This window comes from Channa argus, chromosome 18 (genome assembly GCF_033026475.1).
Source record: "Channa argus isolate prfri chromosome 18, Channa argus male v1.0, whole genome shotgun sequence".
Taxonomy (NCBI): Eukaryota; Metazoa; Chordata; class Actinopteri; order Anabantiformes; family Channidae; genus Channa; species Channa argus.
The window spans coordinates 4892663-4910000 of NC_090214.1; the positions used below are offsets into that span (position 1 = coordinate 4892663).

At 39.5% G+C, this 17338-nt stretch overlaps 1 protein-coding gene across 8 annotated transcripts in view; it reads left to right on the forward strand.

The window, feature by feature from the left end:
• arhgef28a (Rho guanine nucleotide exchange factor (GEF) 28a) overlaps positions 1 to 4246 on the forward strand; it is a 37823-nt gene extending 33577 nt beyond the window's left edge. For all 8 annotated transcript variants that reach the window (XM_067485255.1, XM_067485257.1, XM_067485254.1 and 5 more), the window contains one exon: positions 2884 to 4246. In XM_067485255.1, the coding sequence (XP_067341356.1) occupies positions 2884 to 3059 (176 nt within the window). In that variant the 3' untranslated portion in view covers positions 3060 to 4246. The remainder of the gene's footprint in view (positions 1 to 2883) is intronic.
• The last annotated feature ends 13092 nt before the right edge of the window (positions 4247 to 17338 follow it).

Below are 17338 nucleotides of genomic sequence, written 5' to 3' on the forward strand. Positions count from 1 at the left end.
CACACACACACACACACACACACACACACACACACACACTTAAGCTTGTGTCAAGGCTGTGTCCCTGGTGAACCATGTATGTCCTTCCTCACAGTTAATCATTGTCCCCCTCTTCCCACCACCTCCACCTGCACCAGCAGGGAGCCTGAGCCTGCCAAAGGAAAAGAAAATCAATGGTTTCTCTATTTATCGACAGGGAGGGCAGACGACACCATGTGAATCACAGTTCACAGGCGATGGCTGACTGATTGGGACATTGATCTAAAAAATCTTTACAAAACTCATTACAGCATGACTTGTCATCGCATCAGGTGACCGGGGGAGAGGAACGAGAGACGCAGGCATGTATTCTCGTGTTTGACCGTCCTCGTTCCTAATCCGTTCGTGCGCGCGCTTAATTTGATATTCAGGCCAGGCGGGGAAAATTACAGGTTACATGTGACTTGTCCCTCAGCCCTTGCGAAAATGGGGTCACTGTAATATTGACTTTGTGGTATTGCTTGCCAGCAAACGCAGGCTGCACAGCCTCTTCCTCATTGATGAGCTTATTAACCTTTCCTCCTTATTGAGCACACACCAGCCCCTGTGAAATCTGAGTCACTTGTTAACAAGCTTGGGGTGTATACTTGGCTGCAACCTATAACACTGGGTGTGTTCCAGCAGACATCTACCCACAGTGCATTCCTAAGTGGATCCCATGACGGCGCTGCGATGAAATGACCATGGACGAAGAATAAAATTCCCAATTATCACATACTGTTCCCACTGAATTTAAACCGTCTTAAGGAGCCGTGTTTTGTGTTTTATGTGCAGTCCCAGATTTTAAAGGCAAATTCGTAGTGGATCATGTGATGCCTGGTATGTAGAGGGACCTGGTATTTCTTCTTCTTTCATGTAAAAAGAAACGAAAACTCTTTGAAATGTAAAGTATTCCATTGTACATAATATGACCTCACTTCTCATCCGCACCTGAGCATGTGAAAAATTCTTCTCACACACACACACACACACCCTCCCTCACCCTCCTTTCATCCTGTGGATTTCCATAATTTGTTCCTGCACAATGTAATCTAGGGAAACCAGTTGGTTGGAATGTTTTTGAAATGACTTCTCATCTGATGAGTCGTATCAGGTTTTTGTTGCTCACCTTTCCATACAAAGGATGAGAGCATTGTGAGTAGGCTGAAGAAGAAAAGAGAGATGAAACTGGTGCTCTTCACAGCACGCAGATTCATTCACACCTCGCTTAAGATACTGCATGATGCGCAAACCGGCTTCGTGACTGTAACAAAACACTGGGCTTAAAACATTCTAATGGTCGTTTCACTTACACACTCGATACTGGGAAAATAAGTACAAGGAATTAGAGCCTGAGTTTAGCTGTCTGAGCTGCCAGCGGCTGGCCGGTCTCAGCCTTTGGAGCTTCTTTTCTACTGTAAACTCTGGTCACATTCACAAGGAAGAAACATGTCACCTTACGCTGCCGTGTCACTGATTTTTTTTTTATTTATTTATCTTTGTCTTTTAAAATTCTATGGCACAGTCTAATACGCACTAACAATCTTTAGCTGTGTACAGACACTAGCTGCTGAGAGCACTTCAACAATTTCCCCCCAATTAATGTTCATTAGTGGCAGCCAAAATGACCTGCCGCTGACAGCGTTTATCATTTTGACCATTAGTGCAATGGTCAGGTTAAAAGGATAAGCTGCAAGCTGAATGCCTTGTACACTGCCGTTTGCTAATGAGAAATAGCTTCAGACTTTAAGTGTATCCATGTGTTTTGCCAACCCCAGTGTCAGAGTAAGTCACTGCTGTGCCTAAATTACTTCTGTGCAGCAGGATGATGCACTCTGGAGCCCGGCTGTGAAGGACAGCGGCAGTAAGGCACTGGTAGCAGGTTGAGACAAACAAACCATTAGAGTACTGTAAAGACCCGTCAGACTTTCATTAGCTGTGTTTTAGCCAATGATGATCCATTAAAATAAGTCCATGTCTCTCTAATAGAGATCCTCCGCACTGGCTCAGGACTCTAATCATAATGCTAACTTCGCATAACCTCATGGATAAAGTCTAAGACAGGGATTGAGTGTTGTTGTCACCTGGCTTCACACTGTCTCATCTATCAGAAACCAGGCGTCTATGGTGGCTAACAGAGCTGCTCAAACAGACTCTTATATAATTAATCAAACAGGGAGACTTTCCTACAGGGACACAATGAGGCAATTTATAGTTCACACCATCTGTTGCCATGATAGCACACCTGGCCTAATGCTAGACAGCAGCCACCATGCACAGAAATGTACGAACGCGATCACAATATAAAAACATTGTCTTTCAGATCTCCTTTAATTTAATGATAATGTCTTTGAGCCATAAAGATAACTCCTCTAATGATGATGAGGATCTAATGTTTTCTCACGTCACATGGCATATGTTTGTCAGCTCAAGTGGTTAAACTGTTATTATGGGGCTGAAAGCATAGTTCATCCCTCCTCATCCCCTGCTCTCGTTTCATCATCTTTTCTTAACGATCAAGAGGCCGGTCTCATTGGTTGCCCCCCACGATGAGTGATTATGTTGACAAAAGATCATGATAAAAATTGTATATTTCAAGAGGAGGAGAAACGAGTGGTTGCTTGAAATTCTTCTGTAGATCATTCTCAGGAGAGAATCTATCTGCTCAGCATATTTGATGTATATGCTGAGATGAGTGGACTAAACAATTAGACTGAGCTCATGAAACAAGTGGCTCCAAGTCCCATTGTGGTTGATTTATTTATTTGCGGTTACTACTGCAAATGATGGAATTTCCTTTTTGGTTTCTTTTTTTTTACACAGAGCTAAATACACATTTTTGTTTTGTTTTTTATGATCACACAGATAATAACAGTCACAGCTACATCAGGGAGACCTGGTCGTCATCGGCAAGTGGAGCTGACCCATATCTGGTGCTTCCACACCCCAGTGACTCTCAGCTGGACCTCCGTGCACTGGTTTCCTTGGAAACGGACAGCGATGGGGAGGAGGACAGGGAGGAAACCATTGTGTACCTCTGAATGCTGATACACTTTAGACTCTAAGAACACAACCTGCAATTGGAGAAAGATAAAGGCATCCATAATGTATCGGAACCAGAACTAAATCAGGGCATCTTCAGAAAGCATTTCTCTGCAAAAACATTGTTTTTTTTTTTTATGTTTCACAAGATTTTATTGGGTTCCGTTTATTTTATTTTATTTTTTGTCTCCTTGTCGTGGAGAGTTACTGGAAACATGGAGCATAGATAAAGGAACTGTGGTCCTTTCAGATTCAATCTAACGTGTCACGCACCTTAGCTCAAACCACCAGTGTGTGTTAAACGTCTCTTTATGTGTGTGTGTGTGTGTTTGTGTGTGTGTTTGGGGGGCGTCATAATTGACTGCCTGGACCCCTGCAGCCACACTTTTTACCCCTCTCTGCTACTTACTGTCCATCACTCACTGCCTTCATTTCTCAGGTCCCACATATCTCGTCCCTCAAGCACTATATTTATAAATTTTTCACAGAGGGAGAAGACGCATATACTCAGTATCAGAAAAAACAACTCAAGTTGCATCTCTCTAGTAGGGGATTGACTTGCCATAAAGTAATCTCCCCCTTTTCCATTTAGCAAACAGCCCCTCCTTACTTACAAGCTGAGGATAAAGCAAAGCAACATTAGAAGTGAAGGATGAGGTGCCTGCCTTTTTCAGACTTGCTGCCTGTAACCATCATCTATTTCTTTTTATCTGGAGCACATTTTTCTTGTTGAGTGGAAAAAAGCACAGATGTGGATTTAAGAAAGATGTTGCAGCTGTGCTAATATGTCAGTTCTATCTACAAAAGCGTGAGCGAACATCTTACGAGCACATCTGTTCCTGCACAATTGTTAAAGGAAGTTGTGGTGGAGGAAGATTGATGACATGATTGTGTTAGTTCAAACACTTTTAGGCAATAATGTATAAATCACCAAAAGTTTTGGTTCCCTTTTTATTGGCTTCATTTTTGGACACACTGGGCGCATGGTTCTAGGGTTGGCAATGTCTGTCAGACCGCTTTAGTCCAAGCTGAAATGTCTCAAAACGGTTGGACGAGTTTCCATCATGCAGTGTTGCCATTGGTTTGGTGTAATGTCTCGACATCTACTGGATGACATGATGGCATTCCCGTCCGCCTCTGCCGTTAACGTGCTCAGCTCAGATGGCATATATTCACCTATCATCTATACTCAGCCTGTTGATGTTCGCAAGGAATTGATTGGGGCAGCCTGCAAGAATCGCCTGTCTATCACAGGACTGATAAACAGACGAGCATTTATAGTAGACTCACATTCACATGGGCACCCTATGAGCAATTCAGTGTCACCAGTTTACCTAACAGTGTTTGGATTGTGGGAGAAAACTCATGCGGCCACGTAAACACCACACAGCGCAGATTCTATGCCGCGACCTTTCAGCTGCGAGGCAGGAGTGCTAACCACTGCGCCATCATGCTGCCAAGATGGTAAACATGTCAGCACTATGGCTGCTCAAATCATCATGTGGCATTTGGAGCAATGTAAGCAAGCTGATTTTAGCATTTAGCTGAAGGCACAACTGTGGCTTAGTACAGCATAGCAGCTGGTGTAACTGTAGTGGGTATTTTTTATTTTGTGTTTTTAATTTTGTCTGCGTCATTACTTCATACAAATCCTTTCAACTTTTCTTTATGCAGGCTGTAAAATGTGGAGAATAATGTCCTGAAATTCAGGCTGATATGAAGATGTCTTATGATACTGTTCAGCCTAACAGTAAAATATCACACTTGAATATTCATATAGTATATTTACTTACTACCACTCATGAATGTTTTTTATAAAAAGAAGTCCCTGTGCCAATGCTTAAAGTGTCACTTGATCTTTTTTTTTTTTTTAACACTCACTATAAAGCAAGAATTATTGTTGTAGTTTCCTGATGAGACAAGACATTGGCAGTATTTTGATGTATATTTAGCACCATGTTTGTATGTTTGTGCTTTATTTATTTATTACAGTGCAAAAAAGTTCTTTTCCAATGCTTTGTGCCTGTGTAAACTGATAAAGTTGTGTGGTTTTTTTCTGTGCTTATGTGTTAATCACACACAGCTGTATTGATAAAATTACTTTTGTTGAACTTGAAACTTGCTGTGTTTTTTTTTTTTTTTTTTTTAGGCTATTAAATTTTGGGGGAATGTTAATAAAAAAAAAAAAAGCAAATATGATGACACTAAAACACAATATTTAGTTTGTTTTATGTCCCCGCTATGAATGTAAAGCGTCTCTAACAGCGTCAGCAGATGTGCGTGTGTACGTGTGCTGTCCGTTCAGTGGCAGCTAGTGTGTAGGTAAACGCAGTCTGACTGCACCTCTGAATTACAATCATGAGCGATGTCAGCATTGGGTGAACTTGATATTTTGTGGAACAACAAAGAGCCTCAACACCAAATTGGTAGGCGGGTAATAAAAAATACATGACGTCTTAAGTAAAGGCTGAAAATCAGTTCCTTCAACTGGAGTTCGCAGGTTTTCCCTGACAGCAGTGATGTGTGTCATATGCTGCACCTGTGTCTCAGTTGCCCCTTTTTAAACAGAGGGGTCACTGATGTACCCCTAATATGCATCACCTTATTCCTTGTCAGCTACAGTCCTCTGTATTAATTTTTAAAATTTTTCTTGCTCATTAAATTAGGTTTATTAATTGTAATTTGCAGGGAATCCTTTGCAATCCATGCTTTAATTATCACGCGTTAATTTGATTTTGGGCTTTAAGCTCAAACTCAATCGGGGCTTATATCAGGCAAGGCCGTCATAATGAATGAGGTGACAGTGAATAGTGATTATCAGGGCTTCGCTTTCGGAGAGTTTTCTTTTACAGTACCATTTACAGGCCACAGAACAGACCAATGTTTTAGATGATTTTGAATAACTACTTGCATTCATTTTTGGCTCACTGTATATATGTTTGAAATTTCAAAAGCATTCAAATTGTAGTGAATGAAAATAGCTCCTGAAGGTCTGTTGTGATTGGAAGGTTTGGCTCTCTACTGTTCTTTCTATATAGCAAAATAAAATAAAAAAATCTATTTTTAGTATTATTCAGGCAACAAACTATTGTATCATGGTTAAAAAAATTCTTAAACAAATGTCCTCTGCTGTGACCTTGAAGCTTGAATCGAATCAAATTCTGAGTTTTGTGATGTGAAACAAACTCTACGAGAAATTTAAATAAACCGTACAGAGCTGGGTGTTTTTATAATTTTGTTTTAAAACTCGCGTGGGTATTAAAGGCTGGAGCATAAAGCAGGAAATGACATTAAAACAACATCAAAAAAGAAAACAGGAACTGACAAATATGGCTGACATGGTGGCTAGTTCCTCTGCCAGGATCTGGGGTGATGAAAATGGTGAGTGTAAAAGGTGTCAGAGCTTGTTGCTAACAGGCTTGTGCTTTGGCCTATTTGCTTTCTAACCTGAGGTTGCAAAAGTGACTTGTTTTGCTTTGTTGATGTTTTACTAAAATAAGGTTGGTTTATAAGTTTGCTCAGGTAGCATGCTGGTAAGCTTTGTATGCTGCTAGCATGCTAGCTAGCCTGTTGATTCTTGTACCAGTTCACCAAGGTTGTATGCTATTAGCTTAGCTATTAGCTTTGCTAATAGTTATCTCAGCAGGCCTGACCAGCACATGAGAGTGGCTGCTGTTTTTTTATATGGTGAAGTAGGTGGAGGAGGTGACTTGGCTGATTGTGGGTTAAGCGACAGACCTGTCTAACTTGACAGGAACATGGTTGGTTTTGGTCTGTTAACGTACTTCTGGCGATTAAAAAAAAAAAAAATATATATAAACTGATAAATCTATTAAAAAACGATTTTGTTTATGTGTCTGTGCGGGTGCTAGTAAAAGTGATAGTTGCTAAAGATGCTAAAAGACACTTTCGTGTTTGAAATCAAGCTTTGTCGTAACAAGAATTTCAACGGGCTTTAAAACAGTGAAAATTAAAGGAAAAATATTTCCATAAATTAATTATTGTTGGCAGACCTTGATAGTAATTTGACACCTCCAACTCTGTCAGATCACTGCTGATAAAGTTCTTCTGAAGAAAAACAGGGCATCCACACCCACATTCTTTTTTAAATTAAAGAACAACACCCCCCCCCCCCCCCCCCACACACACACACACACACACACACACACAGTATTCATACCTTCTCGTTGTTTCCTTGTGGAATCTGAACCTGTAAGTATCAATGATAAACAAGGTGAAGCAGATCTTGATACGTCTGTAAATTTGCCAGAGATTGGACGTCTTTGCTAAATCTAATCTTTTAAATGACTTTTTCTGGTTAACCCCTACTCTTTATAAAAAGTGTTTTTGTACTGCAACAACAAAAGAACTTTGATTATTTTGATATTTTTAATTTAATATTATAGTATAGTATAGTTAAATGCTCTCCTAGTATGAAATTATCCCTCTTCTTCAGATGACATCATCTGGAGGAGTCTTTTTCAGTTCAGATGATGTCATGTGATGGACCACGTTGACCAAGAGTAGAGCCTGTGGAGGTTACGGTCATACCTTCATTTAATCAATTCATATGGATCACTGGGTCATTTATACTTGTCATCTTAACTGTTAAAATGGAAATTGTGCTCTCCTTCATCAGCCCATTTTTTTTCTAATAAAATACTCCACCCATTGTTTAAAGCACTTTGTACGCTTCAGTAAGCATGAATGAATACCTTTTGACAGTCTTTTTTGGGCACTCTATAGTTCCAAAATACTCCACCGTGTTTGTGTGTTATGTGCTTCTGTAACTTTTAGTTGCACATGAAGGAAGCGTGTGAACGACTGAGTCGGCCGTTTGAGGAAGGCATGTTTGTTTGTGTGTGACAAAGACGTGTTAAAAAGGTGTGGGGAAAGCAACAGGAAGGACTTATTTTCACTTTAATGCACGCTTTTGTGAGCATGTCATTGAGATAGGTAGGTGCTTGTCTATTGTCTTTGACAGGTGTTGATGCACATATGCTCCCATAGTACTCTGACGTAAATGACCAGCTTTGTATCAGAAAAAGCTTTTCATTTACTAACATCTTTACGAAGTTATGGCCTTGGATCTCATATCAATCTGTGAATAGTGGAGCCAAATGTATATTTATCCTTTCTTTTCCTGTTTTCTTTCTGGAAACCACACCACTGTAATTTCCAACTGAAATAATCTTAAATATTTAATACGTCTTTAGTAGTTCACTCCCTCTGCTTCGATGTGTTTGTGTGGATTTAATAAGAAGCTGTCCCTTCCTCATTTCACAATACCAAAACCCAAGTACTACGTGGAGCCTCTGTTTGTCTCCCTAGTTGTTTTTTAATGACTCCTGTGCAAGTTAACCAATAGCGCCGAAGGAAAAACCGATAAAGGGGGAACATTATCGCTGAGTCATCTTCAAAAACTGAAGCATGGTTTGCTACGGCGTGTCCCACGGGGATGTGTAATGATTTCTGTAGGCACACAGAAGAAAGCCCAAATATAAAGAACAGACGTCCAAGTGTGGGATGCTTTTATGAGAAACCTGAACAAAATTTGCATATGTATATACAGGTTATTAGAATCCTCTTTTTGGTGAAATATATGCACAGGTAAGACTCTATATACACAACTGCATCTACTGTGTAAGTAGGAAGTCTGATAACTACTATTTGAATTGGTACTTTACCACGTTTTCTTTATCAGTTGGTTTTGCCGCCCACATAACATTTCTTTGAAGCTTTTGTGCCATTGGTGAAGAATGCAGTGTTATTTTTGAAGTGACATTTTAAGTAACACATCTTCTGATCTTTACTTTTAACCCTGGTTTTAATTGGTCTCTCTCATCATGTGTCTTTAAAGTCACGGTCATCTCCTGTAGCTGTGTCAAGACCAGGTGCAACGTTGTTTACCCCAAAATAAATGCTAATTACAGCACTCACATGTTAGATGGCGTCAATGTCACAGCCCAAGTCTAAGCCTCAAAGCAACGGCCCTGTAGGCCATATAAGGCAAAGTTAAAACGCCAGAGAATACTAAATCTTTAGGACCATCAGGCAGTTAGAATGAAGACTTGGTTGTCGGTTTTATAAGTTGGATAAATGAATGGGAATATAAGACTGACTTACAAACTTCTAGCAGCATGTACAAAAAGTACATTAAGCCTCCTGCACTCTATCACACCAACAAGTTAATGAGCAGCTTTAATTTAAAATACTGCACTCCAGTAAACCACTTCATACATGTATTCGTTATCCAACTAAAATGGTGATAATTATCAAACAATCTAGAGAGATACTGATATGGCACTTATTCCCCACATCCTCTGATTTGCTATAACCACAGCTAAACTCCACTGAACACATACAGTACATATCCATGCAACATACACTCACTGGGCACATCACGTACGCCAGCACAATCTTATGCGATTCAGTACAGTACCTGTGCTATTATTGTACTTCTACAAGGTTATAATTTTTCGGTGTTTCGATAGAAACTGTCAAGCGATCATTCTTGTTATAAGTAAGTCGTACTGCAGTATATTATACTACAAGGCAATTTTGATGTTTTGGCCATGCTCTTTAAAAATGATTGAGGTGGCCCAAAACATTAGAACCACTTTAATATTATACACTTTAATATGACTTCAACACCCACTATGACCTCATTAATAAACACATTTCTACTTAAAAAATTTTAAAAGTAGAGCTGCTGTATAGGATTGCATTAGATTGGACAGGTGTGTACCTAATGAAGTGTCCAGTTTTAAATTGTAATGCTAATTACCTTTTTTAAAGAAGTGTTTAAGTACTGCATTTCTGCAGTGATGCGTGGTCACTATGATTAGCCAGCATACTGTAAACTTTGTCTTTGCAGTGTTTGTGACCTCTATTAAACTGTAGCTCAGTTGGTAAAGGCAGTCGTCCACGGACCACAGGGTCAGTGGTTTGATCCCCAGTCCCGGCTATATGTCATAGTATCTCTGAGCAAGACACTGAACCCCCAATAGCCCAATCACCTCCCCAGCTGCGCAGTGCTGGTCCAAGCCTGGTAGAAATTGGAGAGGGTTGCGTCAGGAAGGGCGTCTGGCGTAAAGAAATGTGCGAAATCAACATACAATGACAACGTGCGGACAATGACAACGTGCGGTCGCTGTGGTGACCCTGAACTCAAGGGATAAGCCGACAGGGGGAAGGAAAAAAAAAAGATTAAACTGAAAATAGACATAGTAAGAAGATACATATAAATACATAAATGCATACAACATCTGACATGACGGAGGTGTTTCTACCATTAACATTATGTTTCATGACTTGATGTTTCTTTAGAAGTTTGTTCACTCACCTCCTGCTTTCCAGTCACTCCTGCTCTACTCGTTCTGTCATCAATGCCAGCAGTTGTTCCTGTGACGTTACTGTGCACAACCGCATCTACAGCTCACATTGCATTCAAAGTAGGATCCCTACATGGAGGAGGAGAAGGTTTTTCTAACGTGACATAACTGCATGGGGCCATTTTTAAAGGTCTCTTCTATTTGCTGTCTTGGTAGTACTGCACTGGTTCAAGGGGGGCGGGGGGTGGTCTTCAAGCATTCTGATACATGTCCACACCTGTCAGCACTCAAGGAGTGTGTGACATGCATTTGATGGTGTTCGTGAGAGCATGGGGATGAGCTGTTTACTGTGATCTTGCACCGTGACAGCAGGGTAGGTTTCAACAATAGGCTCTCATTAGTTCAACCCACCCTTGCTTCTCGGTAGGGCCCTCATTTTCCTCTTTTGTCCTTCTAATCTATATAAAGGACTGTCAGGTGTCCATGGCTCTTGCGTGTGAGGAAGAGGCAGTATAAGCATTAGCTAATGGATTGGTGGGGAGGATTCTAAGCTATAGGATGAGTAAGCCCCTGTACAAAGAATGTTTTGGACACACAAGATTGCTGGAAGTACTAAGTAGAAAAACTGGGGTTGAGATATGATCAGTGTTCTGTCACTGGCTTAGGATGAGCTGGGAATTGGGGAAACACAAACATGTATTAGGGGATTCATAACTTGGTGGTTTTGAAAACTAATCTTACAGGTTACACCCTTTTTTGCAGTTGTTACGTTGTAACTAATATAGCATACAATGATTCAATTCTGCTCAAATATGTCAAGTCAGTAACATGAAACTATGATCACTAATGACATGAAACTGACTTGCAGCAGGAAAGTTGGCCTGTAGTTGATATATATTTACAACAGACAGCTGTTCACCTTCATTTTCTACGTGTGGCTAATGTGCAGGGTGTTAAACCTGTATCATTATCTGACTAATGCATTAGCATGGTTGAATTTGCAAAACTGTTATTACTAAGTACAAAGATGTGTCCACAAAAATAAGGCTTGGGTTTAAATGAACTGGAATGATCCTTTAGGTTGGCTCGTCTGGATGCACATATAGTTTCTTCTGCATCTAAATGAGTATCGCTTTCCACTCACTGGACCAAGAGCTCTTTAATGTCAGCCTTTCACTCTGCTTCCCTTTGATAATGTCCTTCCCAGCTTCAGAGGTGCTAACAGTAATAGCAGATAGCGTCCTGGCCCTCCTGGATGAACAGCCAGTCATTAAAATGGGTGAAACCAAGGTCAGTCCACACCTCCATCAGTCCGTGCACAAAGAGAAACTGTCAATTATAGCTTTCAGAGGTTTTATTCGACTCAGTGAAGCCCAGAGTTATGTTACTGTTACTGTTTAGGCCGTAGATTAAACAGGTTAGACACCTGGGTCTGATTTATGTAAAGTTTTATTATTTAAATTTTTTTTCCCGAATGCATTGACCATCTCTTATATTTCACATCTAATATAGTACTATACATTTACATGTATACATTTAGTCATTTAGCAGACGCTTTTATCCAAAGCCACTTACAAGGGAGAAAAAATTTAAGTCAAGGAGAAAATAGTGAAGTCCTATCAGAAAATTCAATTCAACTTTATTTATATAGCGCCAACTCACAACTAACTCATCTCAAGGGACTTTAAAAAATAAAGTCAAGAGTATAAAGATGTATAGAGAGAACCCAACAATTCCCCCTTGAACAAGACTGCTGGGGTCCCCGAGCAGTCTAAGCCTATAGCAGCTTGAGCAGAAAAATGTTTACATTTCATGGGGTGCAAGAAAGAGCCGAAAGGAAAGTTTTTGTTTTTTTACTTGTTTATTTTTTATAGATGGAATAGATTTAAGTGCATATGAAGGTGTGGAAGAGTTTAGTTTTCCGCAGTTTTTTGAATATTGGGAGTAAGTTTGCTGAGCGTGCAGAGTTTGGTAGGTCTACTATACAGTCCATATGTGCCTAATACATAAAAAACCAAAGGCTGTAATCACAAAGCTCAACATGACTGGACCGTCTTTGGTTCTGTTTCATGGCTAGAAGGCTTATGTTTAAGATGAAACAATGGCTCCTGTTCTCATGTCATGTTTAGCAATGCTGTGCAAGAAATCAGTGCCAAACCGATGGACGGAAAAGGCTTGTAGAAGGGGAGCAAGATAAAGAAATGTTTGCATCTTCCTATTACTCAAAATACTGTCACGTGAGATTAGGGAGCATATGCTGAACAGTTTGCATGTGGTTTGACTTGCAAAGTGAAAGGATGTAATGTCACGTTTAAACAAATACATTTCTCTCTGTTGAATGATACATGAAACTGAACACACAAATGATTCACCTCTAGAAAAATGTATAATTTACCTATTCAGTTTAACGATGGATTTTACACAGTCGCATGGAAACACGCTGTCTGACATGACAAAGTTATTCTTAGGCTGTTAAAAATGAGACCCAAGAGTTCACAGCTACAGTATTGTAGCACCTCTGAAGCACACAAGTGCTATATCAGCAAGGATAATGCTCGCATGTTTTGCAGGGTGAGGTATAGCCTGACTGAAAGTGGCTAACAATATGTTTGCAGGAAGACTACAAAAGCTTCAACAAGTGTCAAAACTAGGGGGGTTTATTTACAGGTGCCATTGGGATACACATAAAAGTGTAGACACGAAAACAATGAAAGTTAACTGTCTCCGCTAAACTAATAACTTAAATTAATGTGCACATGTACCTACCCTGGTCGACCATGAGCCTTTGCTTAAATAACCCTTTCAATCACGCATGCCATTCTCTTATAAAATAGGGAGACACATTATGTTACTTGTATCAGTAAATGTGATAAAATTCTATAGCCAAATAACACAAAGCAACCTAAATGAAAATACTCAACCCATGCTCCTGTACTTGGTCTAATCCCATAACATCAGGATGAAATGAGATTACAAAATGAGGAAGTAGTTGTTTTTCTCCTAAAAAGCATGGTAAAGCACTATTTAGAAAGTGGATTGACTTGCTAAACTGGACCCTTAATCGTTTAAACCTGTAACACCCATAGCTAAATCGATGGACTCACAAACACACTAACTAGTAGAGTTTCAGTGTTTTAGTTTAATGGGCTGACATGGTCAAATATATTAGACAAAGTGAAATGCTGAGTGCAAGACAAGATGAAAGTTCACGTGAGAAGTTATTCCTGTTCGTCCCCTTGGGACCATGGGTGCCCAACCAAATGGCAGGAAGATATCGTGCACATATTTAATTGAAAACCACAAATGTCAACCTGTTAGTGCTAGAGAAAAAGGTCAGAGGATCATCAACCTCAACATGACTCATCTATAGGAAACATGAATGCCAGTATACACTGTTTAAAAAAAAGAAAATGTAAAAATAGCAAAAAACCTGGAATATGGTCAAACGTTTGGCAGCACAACATTTAGCTGTAAACAAATATTTGTTACAGTTTGGACCACAGTACAACATTAAATGGACATAAAATGATGTGATATTTTACGCAACATTCCTTGTAAATGTACATCTTTTTAGAGTGTAGCATCACATACTACTCTTCAGTCTGAACCAAAACTAAAACCAACTGATTGACGGACTGATGGCGTGGTTAAAAACAACTATTAACATTGACATAAGACACTATGGCCTTTGCACACATGTAGCCAGTCATGTGTCACCATTGATAATTAGCGTAACTATAGCTTTACAGTGTTCTTACAGAGCCTGAAACATCTGCCTCCATTTCATGGTCCCATGAATGAAAAACAGCTCCGCTCAGCAATTGTTCCTCAGTAAATTCCACTGTTCCCCTAAAGTGTGTCAAAGTTCAAATCATTTCCTTATCATTCAACTGGGCTTTTCTAATTGAACAGTCAAACCAGGGTTCGTGGTTGGACTAACGGAAATACTTCTGCACAGTTCCTTGGAGAAATCATCATAGTTGTTGTCACTAAATTTACAATTGAACTGAAACTAAAACAAAACAAAACACTTATATCCTGGTCAGTGTTGTTCTATATTCAGCCCTTAGTAAAAGTTGGAAGTTTGACAGATGCAACTTATTGGACAATATTTAAAGTATAGGTAAGGTGCTGCTAAGTGTTAATATCTAAGGCCTTAAACAGCATTTGGGCCTTGCTAACTGAACTGTGGCTCACAGACTCTGGCTGGTTCTTCAGATGATAATCGTTCAGCATAATATTGATGTTCCACCTTTTCAGTCTTTGATGTCTTTTGATGTGATTTCTCCTCAGGAGAAAACTGCTGCTCGTCTCTTTCCTGACACACACACACACACACACACACATACACAGAAAAACACAGTATCAATAACTCTGGCAGTCAGGGCATGAGTTAAAAGGATTTGGGCTCATTAAAAGATTTGGGGGGGGGGATATAGAGGAAGAGGGATCAGACGTTGATAGCCTGGGGCTTGTGAGCGGAGTACTTCAATCACAGAACAATTGCTTTAAAATCACACCCTCCTTTCTGTATAACCATTTCCTCCCGTCCGCTGAACTGCTGAGGCTTATTGGTTGTTGTTCATGCTGCTATTTATGACCGATGTGTTGCAGTGAAACATGATTTGACATTTCTTTTGAAGTAAACACATTTCAAACCTTGGCCTTCAAATTAAATGTATACATCTGTTACAATAGTGCAATAATTTTATTCTTAGGTCATTAGTGCTTCATGTACATTCACAATCATAATACTTAATAATGCATACATACATACATACATACATACATACCCCTAATAAAAGTTTGTATTGTTTTATTTGCTACTTGCTGAATTTAAAAAAATATATAAATATATGACCCAACTATGCGTTAGTTTAACAAATCATATTTAGCTTGTCATCTAAGAGATTATTTTGATGACTGTTTGTTTGTTTTTGAGGCATAACTCTGTAAGTATACTGATGCTGAAGGTAGGTAATAGTATGAAAAACACAAACCTGCAATATTTAGTTTCTATTTGAATTTGTGGGTCCAATTATAAAAATGCCTACAGCACTTTTGTCTTAAATAACAAACTTTGATATTAAAGGTCTATGAATCAGCCACTGTCAAACACTGCCTGGCAACAGAAGGAGCAAAGAATGACTAAAGAAAGCAAATGGAGAAAGTGGAATTTATAATGCCTGGCTTTTTTCCCAACAGGTGGGTCAACAAACAGTCAACCTAACCTTTGGCTTCAGAAGTTGTAGAACAAATAACAGGATATGAGTGATGCTCAAATGATCCGGGAACTGTATGTATGTATGCACACAGTGATTGTGAGAAATTGGCCTGTGGTTTGTTTTTAAGTGTCAATAAAACTTAAAGAGACTGAGCAAGCTGACAGCGTTCAATCTATCACGAATAATAATCTGGTACAAAAATGTCCTTCTAGAAAAGTGTAAGCTGAGATGTTTTCAGGATTGCCAGTGTCTGCAGGTTTCTGGCAGATTTAATATTCCAGGCTGGTGTAATTCCGAGTTGAAAGAGATACAGAACATCTAAAAGGTGTAAATGGAGAACGTTGTGAAATGCTACAGTGCTGTCGTGTTTCTGGAGACGAAAGGAAGTGTTTGCACTGCTTGAGGCTCTTTCTAATCATTTCAAATTTGACCCATTTGAACAAAAGACTGTGTGTGTTTCTGGCAAAGCTGCACCTGTGGGTCAGGAGGGTCATCCATTAACGGCAGACTTGGTGATTCCCTGGCTCCTCATTAAGTAAAACACTGAGCGCTGAATTGCTCCCAATGGCGACAGGGAGGCACCTTACATGGCAGCTCCGTCGCCACTGGTGAAAGTAAATGAGATAGACGAGCACTAAGTGCAGTCCATTCACCATCGTCCAGTCTCTCACTGGACTCTCCCAGGTGTGAGTTTGTTGGGAACTTGTATTAATTTATGTGCTTTGGCATCGTACATACACTAACCTACAGAGGCTGCTCATTGGCTGTAGTTTTGCTGTAATGATGTTTTAGAAACGGATTATTTTAAGGACAGTTTTAGGATCTTATGTGCTAAATGCAGTTAGTGTATTGAGTAGATGGATGTGAACCTCCCACATGTTTTATGGATATTTAGTTTGTGTGAATTAATTGTAAAGTTTAAATTTGCCTTAAACTGTATCAAATTGCATGACAACTGGACAATAGTTTGTTCTATTCTCATGGTTTTGTTTCAATTGCGATCTGGTTTTGTGCTACGCAAACTCCCTCATCAATCCTAAAATACAGAGTAAGCTAAAAGCCATTCGATTCCATGTACAGGTGTATACTGAGAGAACTACAACCACACATACTTTTACAAGGACACACAAATCACCATTAACCCCTGATCCATGCATGAATTTCAATTACAGAAGGATAAAGCGGTAAAGTGACAATTGGCACACAAAGCTAGACTCGCAGTTAGACTCGTGACAGTATCAAGAAACCAATTAGTTTCAGAAAGAGCAGAAGAAGAATGTCGTGTTAAGCCCTTTTTTTTTATTTTTTATTTTTTGCTGCTAACAAGAGCCATGTGTAGAGGTGAAAGGATACTCGGTGGAAATCTGATTATTTAAGATGTCTGATGGAAATGTTTCTTTCCACTTGTCTCTATCTTACATTTATTTTGAAAGTAAAAGTTAGGGCTTCTAATGAATTTTAAATGACTGTGAGGTAAGACTTACCAGAAGAGCTGAGACTCCCACACTATTCCCAGCATGTTCCCAGCATGACTCACATGTACTGTAGGTTCTTAACTTTAGTTTAAGATCCTCTTAAAGTACCATAAAAGAAACTTTGAACAAAGTTGTAGCCTATTAAACATTTCATGACCCTCCCCCTTCAATAACATCTGGGCATCTATTTGGTCATGGGTGACTGACGTCCAGTTGGATAGTGTATCTTAAAAGTGCTAGTTCA